The sequence below is a fragment of the Triticum aestivum genome, chromosome 3A (assembly GCF_018294505.1).
Source record: "Triticum aestivum cultivar Chinese Spring chromosome 3A, IWGSC CS RefSeq v2.1, whole genome shotgun sequence".
In the NCBI taxonomy this organism is placed as follows: domain Eukaryota; kingdom Viridiplantae; phylum Streptophyta; class Magnoliopsida; order Poales; family Poaceae; genus Triticum; species Triticum aestivum.
Genome location: NC_057800.1, coordinates 75,925,203 through 75,944,430, shown reverse-complemented (window position 1 = coordinate 75,944,430; position 19,228 = coordinate 75,925,203). Strand labels below are relative to the sequence as shown.

The window sequence follows — 19,228 nt, the reverse complement described above, 5'->3', positions numbered from 1 at the left end:
TAGCCCTGCGTCCGCCGACTTCTTTGCATGCCACGTGCCCCATGGCTACCACCACTAGTTTTTGCAACTAGCATGTTGTTGCAATCTCTCTCATCACAACAACGTCTTTATTGCAGGATCTGGATCTTGAGAGAAGTCAATTCTCGTGCTCCTCCCAAGCTCCCGTCGAGTTCCGCCTCCCCACGTTGCTCCGACTGCCCCGAGCTGTTGTCGAGTCACCGCCTTCCTGCGTTGCTCCGACTACCCTGAGCTCCCGTCGAGTCGCCACCTCGCTGCGTTGCTCTGAATACCGCCACTTGTGCTCGCCATCGACTAGCATGCCAGGCGAGCTGCACCATGTTGCAAGGCGTGCAACCAAAGAGATCGAGCTCTCCCGTCGAGCTGTCGCCTCCCCGTGTTGCTTCGACTGCCGCCATCAACACTTCGTGCTGGCAAGCACGCCGACGAGCTTCTCCGATGAGCTGCACGCAACCACCACTGGAATGTTTTCTGCAACACGTTCTATGTTGCAAAAGGTTTTTTTGGTAACACGGGTTCTGTTGCAAAAATACGGTAGAAAAAGATCAATAACGTTTTCTGCAACACATTGTCTGTTGCAATTTTTTTTGCAACATTACCTTTGCTGCGAAGATTTTTCAGAAGAAAAATAAACGCTTCGAGGTGATTGCAACAAGTACCAAAGGCCTTCTGCAACACTAGTCTTGTTGCAAAGTGTGCTCATCCGATGGTCAGCGAGGCGGCGGATATTTTTTAGAGAGGGGGCGGCGGATATTTTCTAATTATCCGCCGATCGACGCGTAGCGTCCCCCATTAAAAATGGCCCAAAAAGCCTATAAGGTCTAAAAAGAACCCTGCCACGTGGGCCAAATGTGTCGGTGAGCCGACACGTTTACATGTAGTGCCTCCATCAGCAGGATTCATGAAAATCCATGTGGATGCCAGTATCGCTAAAAATCAAGATAAGGGAGCTGCAGCAGCCATTTGCAGGGATGAAGATGGCAACTTCATGGGAGGTTCTTAGTGATACATGGAGTCAGTGATGATGCAACAATGGAAGCCATTGCTTGTCGTGAAGCCCTCTCATTAGCCGAGGAGTTGATGATACAAAGCTTCGTGGTAGCTTCGGACTCGAAGCAAATTGTGAATGGCATTTAGAAGGGGACAAACGGTACCTACGACAAGATCATTGCTGAGATTAAGAATAGGGCTCAAATGTTTAATTGTAGTTTTACCTTTGAAGGCCGAGCTGCGAACAGCTATGCCGATAGGTTAGCCAAGTTTTTCAATTCTTTTGGTCAGGGGAGGCACATGTGGATGATCCAACTCCATAATCCTTTTGTAATACCACTTCGAGTGGACGATAAGCAATAAAACTTGGTTATACCCTAAAAAAACCAGTAGTGCCTGGGCCTGGGAGAGAGGTACGCGGGGGCAGGCACACGATCCATATACAAAGTTCTGTCGTGGGCCGTGTTGTGCCCTGTCTGCTCGCAACCGCCTCCTCATGGAAAAACAAAAAGTTCGCAACCGCCTCGGTGCCACTTCTCGCTCCTTTCCGGCCACGCCACGCCACGCAGACGCGATCACAGCCTCCCCGCACCACCGATACCTAGCGCCGCCTCGTCCCCCGCCGTCGACGCGCCTCCGCGAGACGGGACCCCGCCATGCCGATCTCATCCTCTCTCTCCGCGCGCCTCGGCCCCGGTCCCGCTCCCGCGCCCGCACGGTGGGGCCCTTACGCCCGCCCCTCCGAACCCCGCAGGACCGGCGCCGGAAGCGGCTGCGCCAAGGCCTCCCGCCCGCCCCTCCGCCTCGAACCCGCGACGGAGAGACTCCTCGGGCCCGCGCGGAGGGCTGAATCCCGCGGATCGAGTCGCGGCGCCGCAGCCCCTACACCTGCACGACGGCGGCTTGGAGACCTGAAGAAGTCGGACCCGAAGACTGATCCCAAGCCGGCGGGGACGAATCCAGAGCCGATCCAGGAGCCGCGCGTCGAGGAGAGCCGTGGCTGCGGCGGTTTCGCTTTCCTCTGCGCCCTCGCTGGACACGAGGAGGTGCGTGACTGTTTCCCTGCCCCACTTCGAAATCGAGTATCGTAACGCTGCGCTATTCCGATTGGATACTCAGATACTTGTGCGTCAAATTAGCAAACCCGTATTTACTTTGTAATTGCTTGGATAATTAGCAACCCCGTTGTTACTTTGTAATTGCAAATAATAAGTAATTGTTTGTATAATTAGCAAGCCCGTTGTTACTTTGTATAACTGTTAAGAATCTGCTTTGCTGCGAGTAATTGTGTAATGCTATGGGCTCTTACGGTTTTTATCGGATGCTGCAGGCTATTACTGGAATCTCTATGCCGATGGGGTCCGACAAGCTCTACTCTGGCAGTGCCGATGGCTCTGTTCGCGTATGGGATGGCAACTCTGGCAAGGTAGCTGGGCTATCCGCTCTTGGGATTCCCCTCAGACTTTTTATGCTCAGTTCACCTTTGGGGTCGTGTCTGCGATGGTTCCTGCATTGCCTCTGGTGGTTGCTTTCTGCTGCCTGATCAATTGGGGAGTAACTCTGGTTGTTTGAGGTGGTCGATGTGCCAAATAGTGCATCGCCTATGATGGTTGATGTGTGCTGACTGCTTGATCAACTGGGGAGCTCCTCTCATTCCTCAGTGCGTCTGATGTACCAGTTGATTCAGATCAGGTTGTCATTTGGCACGCCTGGGGTTGACAACATGTCAGATTGATTTGCCTTGGAGGCTTTTTGCCTGTTTGTGGTAATCAGTGTCCACCGGATCAGTCTCAGGAGGTGATCAGGCTGGTTGACTGACAAGCAAAGCTCTCCGGGGTTAAAGTTGTACTCCCATTTCCAGATGGCCATGTGTTTAATAGCAAGAAAGAAAAAGAGTAAAAAAAAAAAGAAATGAAAAGAGAGATGAGCTTTAAGAAGAGAAGGTTCTTCAAGAAAAAGGAGAAACTTAAAAGATTGCTGTGTAGTAGAGAAAAAAAAGAGAGAGTTTCTAATCTACTATGTTGCCCTTTCTATTCTTAATGTTTCTGCAATAGTGCGTTGATGTCATCAAGATGGGAGGGAAGATTGGCTGTATGATCACACATGACAAGTGGGTATTTATTGGAATCCCAAAATCCGTGGAGGTATTCTCAATTTTACTATGAGTGCAAGTCAATTTTATGCTATATATTGAAGCGCTATCGGGTATTCAACTATTGTTCTTCGTTGTTCCGATGGCTTCTAGGCATGGAACACACAGACAGGGATGAAGCTAAGTCTTCAGGGACCTTCTGGGCTTGTTTGTTCCATGACTATCAAGGATGAGATGCTGTTTGCTGGCACGGCGGACGGACGCATCATGGCTTGGAAATTTCCTGCTAAGGAGATCAACTCGGAACCGGTGTCAATCCTCGCTGGCCATGACCGTCATGTGATTTCACTTGCTGTCTCCGCAACAAGGCTTTACTCTGGCTCACTTGACAAGACAATCAGAGTACGGAAATGCTGTAGACCTGCTGATTTCTGTTGGCTACTAAACATTATGTTTGTGTCTGATATATTCTTTGTATTTATCAGGTATGGGACCTTAAAAATCTTCAGTGTGTCCAAACACTCTCTGAGCATAAAGCTGCTGTTACTTCTGTGCTTTGTTGGGATCAGAAGTTACTATCTTGCTCTCTGGACAAGACTGTAAATGTCTGGGCTGCTTCAGAATCTGGAAACCTTCAACTCATGCATACCCATTCCGAGGAGCATGTAAGTTCTGCAGACTTAATTTACATGGATATTTCCATCAGCGTTATTTTCTGAAAACTTCATTGAAAATTCGAACATGGAAGCTTATATTAGCTGCAACTTTGTGTCTTTATCAGTGGTAGTATGATATTGTCCTTGTCCTTAACTAGTCTGATTGAACAGTGTAAACTGTATGTGTTGAATATTTATGGCTAATGTATTTCTTCATGTGCAGTAACAGAAATGATATTAAGGCTAATTTTAGTAGTACGCTAGGTAAATATTTCGTGGTGAATGAGTTGGCTAATCTTTAGCCAGAGAATATGCACGATTATGTGTAAAATAATGGGTGTAGCTAGGTCTCAGTCGATTGAGATATAATCAAGTCTCAGTTAAGTGACATAACATGCAAGAGAGAAAAAGAAAAAACTGAAAAGCAAAATTTGCACGGATCTTAATGTAGTATCTCATGGATATAGCATCGACTGAGACTTAGTAAGACTGTTACTGAATTGCACTTGCTACATATAACTATGTTGTCGTACTTTTGTTTTTCTTTATTTCATTTAATTTTTTGCTTGATATGTGCTAGTGGATTGAGCAGCTTCTATCTGTTCTCACTGATCCCACAATTCAACCTAGTCACAATTACTTGTCTAAAATCCAGTGGAAGATCTTTGCAGCTACTTGATATGTGTTACTGGATTAAGCAGCTTCTATCTGTTCTCAAGTGATCCCACAATTCCACTGTAGTCGCAGTTTTAATCAAATGGAAGATTTTTCTCATAGTTATTATCGCTGGATCAATCTTCTGGTGTTATTGCTGTCGGTGCATGAAGGTCTCCATTTCTGGAAGTTGTGACTCCATCTGCATTCGGTCAAGCATTATAGTTCGCACAGTATGGCCTTTGTTACATGCCTGGCACGTAGTAGGTGTTCTTCCTAGTATGCTGGGAATTTATCTTGTGCTATCGAGCAGGAGATAAAGGGTTTGAGCCTAATAGAAGCTCTCTTTCTTGGGAACTTTAGATGGCTGCTATCAGTCTGCTGAGCTCATCTGTTTCCCTGAAGAGTTACGATGGGAGTATCAAATAGACATGTATCAGCAACGTCATCAGTCTGTTGAGCTAATCTGTTTCCCTGACTGAAGAGTTAGTATGGGAGTATCAAATAAAAGTGTATCGGCAACGTCAGAATGGTTAGGAACCTTCATACAACAGTTACTAGAGGCAGCACCAGAGCAATTCATTCTTCGAAAGCCTGAATATCGCTGTTGATATTTTTATATATTGTCCGGTTGTTGGCTTTCTCAATATTTCCCTTCCTGGAAGCATGTTTCTCAGTGTACGTTTGTAAGCTCTGTTGAGATGTATCGCATGATGCTAGTGCCCTTGATAGACTTTCTGCTTTGCTCTGGTTCTTGGGCAATGGTTTGTTTCTCAACTTCCTTCCCAACAGTTTGCCCTTTTGTGTGTGTTGCTAAAAACCTGCATCCACCCTGTGTTGCAGGGAGTACGCACCCTCTTTGGCATGCATCGTCCGGGAAAGACGCCGGTTCTGCTCTGCTCCCTCCACAAGAGCAACTGCGTCCGCATGTTGGGCCTGCCATCGTGAGTGCCATTCAGAGCACGCTGTCAGTTGTCTCTGCTTCCTCCTTACCAGTAACCTACAATTATTACTGGTTCCCGTCTTTCAGGTTCGAGGATATTGGCACGCTCTCCTCCAAAACAGAAGTGAAGACCATCGAACTCGCCCAGGGGCCATCGAGGCTTCTCTTGACTGGAGATGGCGCGGGCGAGCTGAAGGTGTGGACGTGGGCGCCCCAGGACGAGGAGTCCCCCAGCACCGGCGCTGCCATAAACGTCAGCTAGACATGCATAGTCGATCATGGCATCATGCTCATGCATGCGCTGAGCTGAGCTAGCTCCACCGCTGTGATGTCTGTAAATTATTATGCCATCCAAGTAAAATAACAAGTCGTCATTTCCCAAAGCCTGACGAGGAGTAATCCATCGGTCCATTTCCCAACGCCGCGCCATAAACTACTCCGGCCCGCTTGAGTTGCGTGCCACCCATGAAGTCAAGCTATATATGGTAGCATGGTGTGGCGTCCAAACAAGCGATTGCTCCATTTACGTACCAGAAAACAACGGTATGGCAAGCATCTACACTGCTTTACAAAGAGGCCTGAACCATGCTCGCCCTGAAGCATCGCTGCCTAACAATTCTAGTTCGTGCGATCCAATGATAGGCTCTAGCATGGGCTCGCGTATGTGCCATGGTCACCGATGCTAATCTGTTAGTAGTATGACCGACCGCCTTTCATTCGGGTCAGCAGTGCTCTTTACCTTTGCTAGCTGGCTTCCTGAATCTACGTACACAACGTGGTTTAGTCAGCGGCCCGGTGCATGCATCCGGCAAGTGCTTGCGAAAACAAGCAAAAGTTCTGGCCGAACCGCTCTCTACTTATAGCGGCCGGCCAGTAGCTGGAGTTCCAGAGAACCTGAGCATGCACGCACCTCTCCCCCATTTACATGCCGATGCCGCGGTGCTCCACTGTTGACAAATTGGCCTGGCTGGGATAGTGGTGCTAGTAAACTCATTCGCACCGATGGTAACGTGTGGCTAATTCCCGGCCGACAGGGTTACATCTCCGTCGACTCAACTTAGCGCGGCGTCAAGCTGAGGCTGCAGTCTCAAGTTGTGTGCGATTTTAGCAGCAACCTACTTTTTTTCTTGTTTGAGTTGGAGGAGCTTTTCTTGCTATCGGCGTCAAATGATAGTTAACAGTGTGTTGGCCATTTGGCCTTGTATTTTAAGGAGATGCCAGTGCAGTTTTAGGAAGCACGTCTCAATCTGTGCTAAATCTCGAAGCAAAAGACAGCCGGAGCTTTCTTTTTTTCAGTAGAAACGAAACGTCCATTGCAAATGACGGTGCCCGGCCTTTTCAAGCAAACGAACGTGGCGTGAGTTGTCGCCTTGCCTGTTCTTTCCATCACAAGCCCACTTATTTTTCCATGAAACTTTCAATCTGTTCGTCGTGTCATGGCGGTACGAAAAACACAGAAATAACAAAAAAAAATACATTTATGTTCATGGATCATCTAGCGACGACTACAAGCGCTGAAGCGAGTAGAAGGCGCGCCGCCGTCATCGCCCTCCCTCATCGGAGTCGGGCCAAACTTGTTGCAGTAGACAGTCGGAAGTTGTCGCGCTAATACCCCACATAACCATCGCATGAGAATAACAACCGTCGCCGATGAAAAGAAGTATGGATCGAAGAAACCAATCCGTAGACACACAAACAAAGATTTCATTTCCAGGAAGCCGCTACCGCCTCGTCTTCCCGAGGAGGACAACGTCTCCATAGCCCTAGGTCCACCGGAGACGAGGCGGACTGGCAGCCGCGCCGGCGGGAGGCAGAGAAACCCTAATCTTTTTTGTTGTTGCAGAGGAGGTCGTGGCTCACACGCCCACTTTTCTCTGCTACTTTGGTACACAGGAGGAACTATGCATTTTTTGTTGGCAAATTTTAACATGGTCTCTCTTGCCTTCTCTTTTCACATGTGAGGTAAACGTATATAATAGATCTAAGCTGTTGATTTCACTAAGTAGTGGGTGTAAGTAACTCTTACCTTCTCACCTCACATGGTCTCTCTTACCTCCTTTTTTCACATGAGAGGTAATAGTATATATATAATTGGTGCGATGGCCCCATACATCTAGAAGTGGATTGTTTGGAGATGGTGAATATGTTAAAGAAGATGAAACAAGATCTTTCTGGACACATGACTATAGTGGAGGAGATCAAAGCTCTGTTGAGCACACGTGAGACTTGTATTACTCATGTAAAGCGAGACCAGAACTATATTAGTCACTTCTTAGCTAGTTATGCTAGGCGTAGCAATCGTACTGCAGTTTGGCTTTGTTCTGGCCCGGAGAACGTCGAGAACTTGTGTCTTGCTGATTGTACCCGTGGAGGTTGAGTAATATAAGTTTCATTCGCAACAAAAATATAATAGATCCGAGTTGTTGATTTTATTTAGTGTGTCTGAGTAACTCTTACCTTCTCAACTCATGGTCTCTCTACCTGGATGCCGAGGGGAAAATCTCCAGCGTCTCGCGTCGTCCCCGCGGGCGACCCGAGGGGAAACCCTAGCCGCCGCCCCTCGCACTTCCCTCCGCCCCTCTCCCTCCTCGCCGCCGTCCGCAACGCCGCCGGGCGAAGCCTGGCCGGCTGGGCGGCGGCGGGGCTCCTTTCCCATCCATCTCGTTCTGGCTGGCGCGGGACAGTGGGGACGAGGGGAGCGCCGGGCTAACGTGGGGTTCGGCGGCGCGGCGGCGGGTCTCCCGGCGATGTCGGTGGTGGTCTGCGAGTTGCGAGGTGGTGGCTGCGTTGGTACTGCCCGGTGGTCGCGGGTGTCGCCGGATCTGGATCGGATCCCTCTGGATCCTGGCTTCGGACTCCGCCGGCCGCCGCGGGGTGAGGTTGGTCGCCACTGGCAACGTCGGACTGCTGGTTTTGGCGTCTGGAGATCTACAACGGGGTCTTCTCGATCCTCCTTTCCGGTGGGTCGAGCACCATGGATCTTCCATCTTCGCAAGGTTTTGGATCGTGGCTTGTCGCCGGATCCGGAGCAGGCGGAGGATTGGTGGCATAGGATGGGGACCGGAGGAAACTTTGGTCGGCTAGGTCGGCCCGGCATCGGCGACGTCGCTCAACGCCGCTATCCTCTGTGGAGGCGAAGCCGAGGTCTCTCCTATCCACCTCCGAACACATCCCGGACGAAAGTCCAAAATTCATTCTGGATTGGGCGGCGGCGGCGACCTGCACGTCGTATCCTCCATGGAGGCGCCGTCTTGGGAGGACCAGCTGTTCGGGGGAGAGATGATGTGGATGGTGGGCTCCGAGTACCTCCAGCAGTGGCGACGATGCAGAGGTTGCCTGGTGGTGCGGCGTTGTATCTTCCGCATCGATGACGATGATTTTGGCGGCATGGTGCGGCTACATATCGTTCATGGATGCGGCTGGATGGACGAGCGCAGGGCGGTGGAGCTGTCTGGTGCCATGGTGGCGTCGACGGCAGCGAGACCGGGCAAGGTGTATGCAGCAGTATAGCTCTGAAGATGGATTGGTGGCAGATGGCTGTGGCGGCCTCATACCTGGCGGATGGCCGGGTTGAGGAGCATGCCGGACTGGTGGGTGCCCATACCCGGCAGGCGTCCAGGTTGGGACCCCAGGTCTTAGATGTTAGGTTTGGCTGCGAGGACTGTTTGGTATTAGGCCCAGACCATCAGCGCCCCTTCATCAGTTAGATAGGAGTAGCGACAGAGGTTGCGAAGATGGTGGCTTTGGTCTTACTGTTGTACGACTTTGTAAGGTTTTGTGCTAATAATTAATAAAGTGGCCGTATGCATCGACCAGATGCAGAGGCCGGGGGTTTTCCTCCTTTTCGAAAAAAATGGTCTCTCTACCTCCACTTTTCACATGAGAGGTAAGAATATATAATACTTTCTCACTTCCCATGTGAAAAGATGAGGTGTGAAGGACCATGTTTAAATTGTTTGCACTGTCGACTGAGATTTTGTAATAGCGAGCTTAGCCACCAGATTTGCCATGGGACTCATATTTTGTTTGATTATGTCCTTGCTTCATTCTTTTTGTTTTTCTATCGTGATAGGGATCCAACGGTTCAATGGTCAACTGGTATTTCATCCTAGTCCTTAATTCTATATCAAATCTTATTTCCAATCTTAGTTCTTAATTCTAAGTTAATTATTATTTCTAACACACATTTTCAAAACGATGTGCAATTTTAGATAAACTTTTTGCAAGGATGATATTTTAGATTTAGAGATGTGTTACATATTTCCTCGTGTAATAGTCGTCTTAAAATCAATTAAATGTTTGCATGGTGTCCTTTTTTAACCACAAACAGAGATATTTTAGCACACACCCTTACATCATGTTCGGTAAGAGTGTATCAACGACCGTTATGGTTAATATCGACTCCCCATTGTGCACAAGTAATAAACTTAATAATACATTGCATCATTAAGGATGGTGTAACGCCCCGAGACCGATGTGCCAGGTGTCTTCCAGTTATTCGCTGTTGTTGCCTTGTCATTGCTTGCGTGTCATGCATTGCATATCATGTCATCATATGCATTTTATTTGCATACATGTTCGTCTCATGCATCCGAGCATTTTCCCCGTTGTCCGTTTTGCATTCCGGCGCTTCTATCTCCTCCGGTGGTCCTTTCTACCTTCTTTTCGTGTGTGGGGGTTAAACATTTCCGAATTGGACCGAGACTTGTCATGCGGCCTTGGTTTACTACCGGTAGACCGCCTGTCAAGTTTCGTACCATTTGGACTTCGTTTAATACTCCAACGATTAACCGAGGGACCGAAAAGGCCTCGTGTGTGTTGCAGCCAACACCCCTCCAAAGTGGCCCAAAACCCACCAAAACCTCCTCCATCATCTCGGTCATTCGATCACGATCGCGTGGCCGCAAACCGCACCTCATTTGGACTCTCCTAGCTCCCTCTACCTATATATATGTGCTCCCCTCCTGAAAATCGCGGATGAAACCCTAGATCTCTCCTCTCCGCGCCGCCGGACGAAAATCGGCCCAGCTGGACATGTCCGCCGCCCCGCCGCCACGTCCCTCCGGCCAATCCGGAGGCGACACGTCGCCGCCGCCACCGCCCTCACCAACCGGCGAGCGCCACCTCAGCCGGCCGCCTCCCTCTCCACCGCGCGGCCCGCGGGCCCTAGATCCGGCCCGCGCGGGCCCGGTTGCCGCCCGCAGGCGTGCCCGCACCCGCCGCCTCGCCTCTCGTCGGCGCGCCTCCCCGCCGCCGCACGCCGGCTCCGCCACGCATCGCCGGCGCTCCACCGCGTTCGCCCCCCCCCCGGCGCTGCGAGCTGCCCCGCCGTCGCCTTGGGTCGCCGGGTCCGCCCCCGGTGCAACTCCGACGAGCTCCGCGTCATCCTCCACCGCGTCTCCGACGAGGTCCCATGGATCGGGACCAGATCCACCACTCCCCCGATCCAAACGCGTCGCCCCGATCCGGATCCGTGCCGTCCCGCTTCTCTCCATCCCGCGTTGACTTTTCGCGGAGGTATAAATTTCACTAAGTCCCCGAGATTTCCTGTTTCAAATGCCCATGTTCATCATGTGGTAACTTTGCATCCATAGAACCGTTTTGGATGTGTAGCATATCAAAATGTTCGCCTCAGAGAGTACACCATTTCATCTCATTGCATCATTTTCATTTGAGCTCATCTTGATGCCCGAAATGCTGTTGGAAGAGTGCTATTTGAGTTAATTGTCATATCTGCTGCACCAAATAGCTATTTGTCATTTTTGCCATGATTAATGTGTGCATGATATGCTCCTGAGCTTTACATGAGTTTTGCTATATGTTTTGCCATCTTTACAGAGGTGCTATCCATGTATTTTTGTGATATGTGTGGTGACTAGCACAAGCTTGCCAAGTGGTGCATTCCTTAATGCTGATTTCAGGGACTTAGGATTTCTCTAAGTCCTTGATCTGTTTTTATCAATATGTCATATGTTCATGTTGTTTCCTAGTGATCCGTGCCTCTTTTGAGGATGATCAGTAAGTATGATTTGCTAATCATGTAGTGCTCTATCCATCCATGTCTTTGTTTGTAATTATGGAGCACCCTAGATTGAGTCAATCGAGCTCTACTTTTGCTATTTCGTGAATCTGGGCAGATTGTCTACTTGTTAGCGATTTTGCCGAGGATGTTGTAGCTGAGCCGTGCATGCTATGTTGTTGTTCTTGCCATTTCTAGCTTGTATAATGTGTATTCTTGATGGGTGTATTCTTAAATTGTCATGACTTGCTCTGTAGTAAGTGCATCGAGCTCGTAAACATGCCTACTTGATATCTGATTTGCATGTTCTAGTTTTTCACTAAGTCTGTGATCTGATTATGTTTTTGCTATGTTCACATGCTTGCAATTGTATTATCTGATCCCTTTTGGCTCAAGGTCACTACGGGATTTTTGTTAAGCTCTTTGAGTAGCTTCATGCCATGCCTTGCTTTGCCATGTTAAGTTCCTGTAGCATATAGTTTTATTGCTCCAAAGTGTGCTACCTGATCTGAAATTCCAGGCTTGTGTTAATTTCACTAAGTTTGAAACCTGTTTCCCAATTGCACTTTTGTCATGCTTGTTTGAACCTGTTAATGAATGAATTGGCCGTAGCTCATTGTTCATCTTTTGTTAAGCATTATGAATGGATCCCTGCCATGTATTTTGTTGCCATGTTTGAGTGCTGTAGCATAATTATCTTGGTGCATTTAGATGGCTACTTGCTGTTTATCGCAGTCCGGTGCCATATTTGTTTTGCTTGCCATTTCCAAACCGTGCATCCGATTCCGGTGATCTTTATATCGATTTCAACCGAAATCACCTCACCTTTCCAGTGGCACTCTTGGATTTCTATGTTGAGGCCAGGTTCCATCATTTCTTTGCAAATCATGCATATGCATCGCATACCGCATCCCGCATATCATATCATATTCATGTGTTGGTTGTTCACTATGTTGTGTGCTTCTTTCCGGTGTTTGCTTCTTAGGGTTGGTTCCGATACATCGCGTTTGTGAGGACCCGTTCGTCTACGTCCGTTTGCCTTCTTCATGGACTCGTTCTTCTTCCTTGCGGGATTTCAGGCAAGATGATCATACCCTCGAAATCACTTCTATCTTTGCTTGCTAGTTGCTCGCTCTTTTGCTATGCCTATGCTGCGATACCTACCACTTGCTTATCATGCCTCCCATATTGTTAAACCAAGCCTCTAACCCACCTTGTCCTAGCAAACCGTTGTTTGGCTATGTTACCGCTTTGCTCAGCCCCTCTTATAGCGTTGTTAGTTGCTGGTGAAGATTGAAGTTTGTTCCTTGTTGGAACATGGAGATGTTGTTCCTTGTTGGAACATGTTTACTTGTTGGGATATCACAATATATCTTATTTAATTAATGCATCTATATACTTGGTAAAGGGAGGAAGGCTCAGCCTTATGCTTAGTGTTTTGTTCCACTCTTGCCGCCCTAGTTTCCGTCATATCGGTGTTATCTTCCCGGATTTTGCGTTCCTTACGCGGTTGGGTTATAATGGGAACCCCTTGACAGTTCGCTTTGAATAAAACTCCTCCAACAAGGCCCAACATTGGTTTTACCATTTGCCACCTATCCTATTTTTCCCGTGGGTTAGGCCAGCCCAAGGGTCATCTTATTTTAACCCCCCCGGGCCAGTGCTTGTCTAAGTGTTGGTCCAACCCAGAGCGCCGTGCGGGGCCGTCCCTTGGCAACTTGGGTTACATTGGCTCCCGTACGCTTAGCTTATCCGGTGTGCCCTGAGAACGAGATATGTGCAGCTCCTATCGGGATTGTCGGCACAGCGGGTGGTCTTGCTAGACTTGTTTTACCATTGTCGAGGATGTCTTGTAACCGGGATTCTGAGTCTGATCGGGTCTTCCCGCTAGAAGGAATATCCTTCGTTGACCGTGAGAGCTTGTGATGAGCTAAGTTGGGACACCCCTGCAGGGATCTGAACTTTCGAAAGTCGGGCAGATGGGAATTTGTTAACGTCCGATTGTAGAAAACCTGAAGTTGACCTTATTTAAAATGCATCAACCGCGTGTGTAACCGTGATGGTCTCTTTCCGGCGGAGTCCGGGAAGTGAACATGGTGTTGGAGTTATGCTTGACGTAGGTTGTTCTAGGATCACTTCTTGATCATAGTTTCTCGATCGTGCTTTGCCTTCTCTTCTCGCTCTCATTTGCGTATGTTAGCCACCCTATATGCTAGTCGCTTGCTGCAGCTCCACCTCATACCTTTACCTTACCCATAAGCTTAAATAGTCTTGATCGCGAGGGTGCGAGATTGCTGAGTCCCCGTGGCTCACAGATACTTCCAAAACCAGCTTGCAGGTGCCGATGAGTCCGTGCAGAAGACACAACCAATGCTCAGGAGGAGCTCAATGAAGATCTTGTCCTTTGTGTTGTTTCGTCCTAGTTGATCAGCAGTGGAGCCCAGTTGGGGTCGATCGGTGACCGTGTCGTATTTGGGGTTCTTCTTTTATTTTGGTTCCGTAGTCGGACCTTATTTGTATCTGGTTGATGTAATGCTTTATTCATGTATTGTGTGAAGTGGCGATTGTAAGTCAACTATGTATCTCTTTTCCCTTATGTATTACATGGGTTGTGTAAAGATTACCTCACTTGCGGCATTGCTTTCAATGCGGTTATGCCTCTAAGTCGTGCTTCGACACGTGGGAGATATAGCCGCATCGAGGGCGTTACAAGTTGGTATCAGAGCCTTCCCCGACCTTAGGAGCCCCCACTGCTTGATCATTTTTAGCAGTCGTTGTTGAGTCTAGAAAAATGTTTTGATTCATTTAGGAATTATATATCGGAGAGTTTAGGAATTCTTTTTGCTCCCCAGTCTCCTCATCGCTCTGGTAAGGCATCCTGACGTAGAGTTTTGACTCTTCTCTTCTCAAATTTCACAAAAAAAAATTAAGATCACATGGGTATCTTAGAATCATTCCGATGGATTTGTGACGAGAACATTGTTCTTGGTGCCTCCTGTCATTTAGGGGTTGTGGCAGTGTCCCGGGGAGTTGAGCTCCGAGGTGTTGTCGTCACAATTTTATCGTTGCAGTTCTGGAATACCTGAGTTTAGTACGCCGACATCGAAAATCTCTTTTATGCAGCTGTTGGTGAGATAACCTCGACGCCACCCAGTACTGGGGCGGGAGTTCGGGAGTATTGCCATAATTTGTATAACGGATGCTTTTCGAAGGTTGAGGTAGACGATTTCCGAAGGTTTCTTGGTTATGTGTTGAAGGATGGATACAGTTGGATGTAGGATTTGCTAGTTTTGGGTGAGATATTATGCTTCCCCTGTATCCCCAACACCTAATTGCATAACCGGAAAATTTCGGGATTTTATTAGTGGGAATTCAAGTAGCTCTTAGAATATCTTTCCGACAGATGTATGATATGAAATTGGGGTTCGACGTCTAGTGGTCCGCCTATTCACGGTCGGTTTTACAGTGGTCTCGTTGTGTCTTAAAGAGTCCTTGGCTATGCCGACTTGGGGACGCTTCGTATGTCATGTGCACTGTCTTGTACATGATGGTGCTGTACGATCGAGCCCATGTAGGCCCCACCATGAAAACTTCGGACGAAATTTCTATCATATGTTTGTTCCGGCTTATTCTGCAAGCCAATCCTTGTTTTGTTTTGAGTTGTGGTATTCGAGTTGCTTCAATGTCAAATGTTGATTCCATACCTTCTCTAAACGGTGTTCTCATACTCCGATGTGAATACTAATCCTCATGATAATCGAGATTGTCATGTCAATCCTTTTCAACCGGCGTGTTTTCTCTTCAAGTGGATCCGTCCATTTTCAACATCCGCAAGATCTAGTATCAGTTCTTCTTAACGGTGTTTGTTTCATCCGTCTCCAAGTTGCCTTTGTTTTTCCCGCCCACCCACCCTTTTTCTTGAAGGACTAAGATTTCTTTATCAAGTATCCATGTTATCGATGGGAGTTTCTCCATTCTTTTCTTTCAATGTTCGCATCCGGTGATTCTCATGAAGGTTCTAACGGAGCTTCTAGTTTATCACTCTTCGTTCTTTTCTTCTCCGGTGGTTTCAAGTCAAGCTTTGTTGATCATACCGTTTCCTCATTTCAATGCTTTCTCATGCTGGTGCAATTCTTAATTGTTCACCTCTCGCTATTCTATTGTTCCGGAGTGCTCACGATATCTCGAAGATTCGTGTTTCCACTATGCCTTCGTTCAAACTCTTTCGAGGATGTTATCTCATTCTAGCCATTTAATTCAACCGGTGCATTCCCTCTTTTAAATCGTTCAACGGTGTTTGTTTTGAGTGGGCCCTAACCCACAGGTCTTGTTCCAGGATCTTACCTGACTCTTCTAATTCTCCCGGAGATATCCGTAAAATTCTTTTCAAAGATTGGCGTAAGAATGTATTATCATCAGTCTTATGTTTTTCCCCAAGACTTTTCAAATTCTTTTCATCGTTGGATCAACCTTTCCATTCTTCAATTCGGAGTGCCTCAACAATTCATGGTGGTGTTTCTCATCGTCTTTCTCGGATTTTTAAGACCGAAGAAGAGTTTTCCCTCAAAATCTTAACCATTCTCTCAGAGATGCGTAGTTCAAGCTTGATACCATCCTCTCATAATTGTTTTCGATTATGAGATTTCTTTTCACCCATCCGGTGCAAATTCAGGAGTCTTTTCAGTCTGATTCTCCGGAGGCCATCATCTCATTATTATTCATTTCAGCTGGCAGCTTACATTCTCCAAATCTTACCGGTGCATCGTTCGAATATCCTCTAATCAGTTCATGATCTCTTCGTTCTCATGTATCTAAATCCTCTCAAGCATCTTCGTTCATTTTATAATTCTTCCCGGTGTTTCTTTATCTTCTCTTCGTTCATTTTTAATTCTTACGGTGGTTCGTTCAAGATTTATCTTCCTTATCAATTCATTCGTGTTTTTCAATTCTACCAGTGTTTCGTTGAAGGCATTCTCAAGTTAACGCTATATCTATCTAAATCCTTTCTACGAGAATAAGTCGTATGCGATCCTTTGCTTGTCATCAATTTAAATTGGTGAAGGATAAGCATAATATAATTCTTATTCTTGTTTCATCGAGTAAATTCAATTTCTTATTCTGGAGGCTCATCAAGCTCTCGGTTTTCAATTGTTTCATCTCCTCTTTTTCCCAAAGTTCCAACTTTTCGATTATTTCACCACGGAGATTCATCTAAATCGGCACAAGGATTCACCTTGTGTTTTCTACTTCTCTTTCTTTCCATTTGATCATTCTTTTGTTTACCAGAGTTCTTCATGAAGGTTCTACATGATGGTTCATCAAGGATTTAATTCCTTCACCAAGTGTTCATCCAGATTCTTTTCAGAGGAGCTCAAGTTTTCTTCATCTTGCAATCTAGAGTGCAATTCTTTTTGCCTTATCTTTTGAGGTGGTGTTATGTCATTGTTGACGATTTCCCTTCATGTTTCATGATTCAAAAGTTGTCAGGAATGAGATATTTAAACCCATCAATCTCTTCATTGGAGTTATCTTGTGTCATGTTTCACCTAAAGCTTTCCCTAAGGATGATTGCTAATTATGGTGTTTATAAATGACCCAAGTTCTTCTTTTATCCTCCCGGTGAAATACTTTCTCGTCTTCTTGTTTATATCAATCCAATTCTTCTTCACGTGAGTGGCAGGTTGTCACCTCATAATTTGAGATGTATTCCATAAGACCATATCAAGATTATTCTTTTCGTTGTTGGTTTTCCAACAATTCCGTTCTAGCATTTTTTGTAAGCGTGCTCTCATTTTTCCCTACGTTCATTCCATTCTTACTTTTTTTTTCCGGAGGCATTGTGTTGTTTCTCTCTTCAAACCTTCTTCTTGTTCTTGTCAGGATCCTGTTCTTTTCTTGGTTTATCCATTTAACCGGAGTGTTGTGTCCCTTTTTGCTCAAGCTCTCTCATTTTATCAAGTCTTCATTTCCTTTCAATCAGAGTGCTGCCCAAAGTTGTTCTTCCTTGTCCCTCTTTTCTAACGGAGTGTTTTCAAATTTGTCATCTCCATTGTATTCTTTTCTCAAAATGGCTTAACCTTTTCAAGGTTCTTTGGTCTCACTCGTTTGTCAAAGGAACAACTTAGTTTTACCTCTCCTCTCTCTCTTCCGTTGTCCCTCCAGTGCCATTCTAGATCTCGGGACGAGATCCTCTCATAGTGGTGGAGTGTTGTAACGCCCCGAGACCGATGTGCCAGGTGTCTTCCAGTTATTCGCTGTTGTTGCCTTGTCATTGCTTGAGTGTCATGCATTGCATATCATGTCATCATGTGCATTTCATTTGCATACATGTTCGTCTCATGCATCCGAGCATTTTCCCCATTGTCCGTTTTGCATTCCGGCGCTTCTATCTCCTTCGGTGGTCCTTTCTACCTTCTTTTCGTGTGTGGGGGTTAAACATTTCCGGATTGGACCAAGATTTGTCATGCGGCCTTGGTTTACTACCGGTAGACCGCCTGTCAAGTTCCGTACCATTTGGACTTCGTTTGATACTCCAACGGTTAACCGAGAGACCGGAAAGGCATCGTGTGTGTTGCAGCCCAACACCCCTCCAAAGTGGCCCAAAACCCACCAAAACCTCCTCCATCATCTCGGTCGTTCGATCACGGTCGCGTGGCCGCAAACCGCACCTCATTTGGACTCTCCTAGCTCCCTCTACCTATATATATGTGCTCCCCTCCCGAAAATCGCGGATGAAACCCTAGATCTCTCCTCTTCGCGCCGCCGGACGAAAATCGGCCCCGCCGGACATGTCCGCCGCCCCGCCGCCACGTCCCTCCGGCCAATCCGAAGGCGACACATCGCCGCCGCCACCGCCCTCACCAACCGGCGAGCGCCACCTCAGCCGGCCGCCTCCCTCTCCACCGCGCGGCCCGCAGGCCCCAGATCCGGCCCGCGCGGGCCTGGTCGCTGCCGTCGCCGCCCGCACCCGCCGCCTCGCCTCTCGCCGGCGCGCCTCCCCGCCGCCGCACGCCGGCTCCGCCACGCATCGCCGGTGCTCCGCCGCGTTCGCCCCCCTGCCGCTGCGAGCTGCCCCGCCGTCGCCTTGGGTCGCCGGGTCCGCCCCCGGTGCAACTCCGACGAGCTCCGCGTCATCCTCCACCGCGTCTCCGGCGAGGTCCCATGGATCGAGACCAGATCCACCACTCCCCCGATCCAAACGCGTCGCCCCGATCCGGATCCGTGCCGTCCCGCTTCTCTCCGTCCCGCCTTGACTTTTCGCGGAGGTATAAATTTCACTAAGTCCCCGAGATTTCCTGTTTCAAATGCCCATGTTCATCATGTCGTAACTTTGCATCCATAGAACCGTTTTGGACGTGTAGCATATCAAAATGTTCGCCTCAGAGAGTACATCATTTCATCTCATTGCGTCATTTTCATTTGAGCTCATCTTGATGCCCGAAATGCTGTTGGAAGAGTGCTATTTGAGTTAATTGTCATATCTGCTGCACCAAATAGCTATTTGTCATTTTTGCCATGATTAATGTGTGCATGATATGCTCCTGAGCTTTACATGAGTTTTGTTATATGTTTTGCCATCTTTACAGAGGTGCTATCCATGTATTTTTGTGATATGTGTGGTGACTAGCACAAGCTTGCCAAGTGGTGCATTCCTTAATGCTGATTTCAGGGACTTAGGATTTCTCTAAGTCCTTGATCTGTTTTTATCAATATGTCATATGTTCATGTTGTTTCCTAGTGATCCGTGCCTCTTTTGAGGATGATCAGTAAGTATGATTTGCTAATCATGTAGTGCTCTATCCATCCATGTCTTTGTTTGTAATTATGGAGCACCCTAGATTGAGTCAATCGAGCTC

At 47.6% G+C, this 19,228-nt stretch overlaps 1 protein-coding gene across 4 annotated transcripts; it reads left to right on the top strand.

The window, feature by feature from the left end:
- The first annotated feature begins 1,493 nt into the window (after positions 1-1,493).
- Positions 1,494-5,736, top strand: LOC123060393 (zinc finger CCCH domain-containing protein 17). Of its 4 annotated transcripts, none has more exons than XR_006427925.1 (8): positions 1,494-2,054; positions 2,339-2,434; positions 3,063-3,152; positions 3,254-3,502; positions 3,586-3,765; positions 4,428-5,174; positions 5,254-5,354; positions 5,441-5,736. XR_006427925.1 is itself a non-coding variant. In XM_044483091.1 (7 exons), the coding sequence occupies exons 1-7, from the start codon at positions 1,665-1,667 to the stop codon at positions 5,613-5,615; spliced, it is 1,281 nt and encodes a 426-aa protein (XP_044339026.1). In that variant the 5' UTR covers positions 1,494-1,664; the 3' UTR covers positions 5,616-5,736. The 4 variants fall into 4 exon arrangements, 1 of the variants encoding a protein (XP_044339026.1); XR_006427926.1 differs by having other exon boundaries at positions 4,412-5,174; XR_006427924.1 differs by having other exon boundaries at positions 4,337-5,174.
- The last annotated feature ends 13,492 nt before the right edge of the window (positions 5,737-19,228 follow it).

Excerpts from the sequence above, each read along its gene's own strand:
- LOC123060393 (XM_044483091.1), top strand. The coding sequence starts at position 1,665 with ATGCCGATCTCATCCTCTCTCTCCGCGCGCCTCGGCCCCGGTCCCGCT. Across the intron at positions 2,055-2,338 it reads CCCTCGCTGGACACGAGGAG|GCTATTACTGGAATCTCTAT; the intron begins GTGCGTGACTGT and ends CGGATGCTGCAG. Across the intron at positions 3,503-3,585 it reads CACTTGACAAGACAATCAGA|GTATGGGACCTTAAAAATCT; the intron begins GTACGGAAATGC and ends TGTATTTATCAG.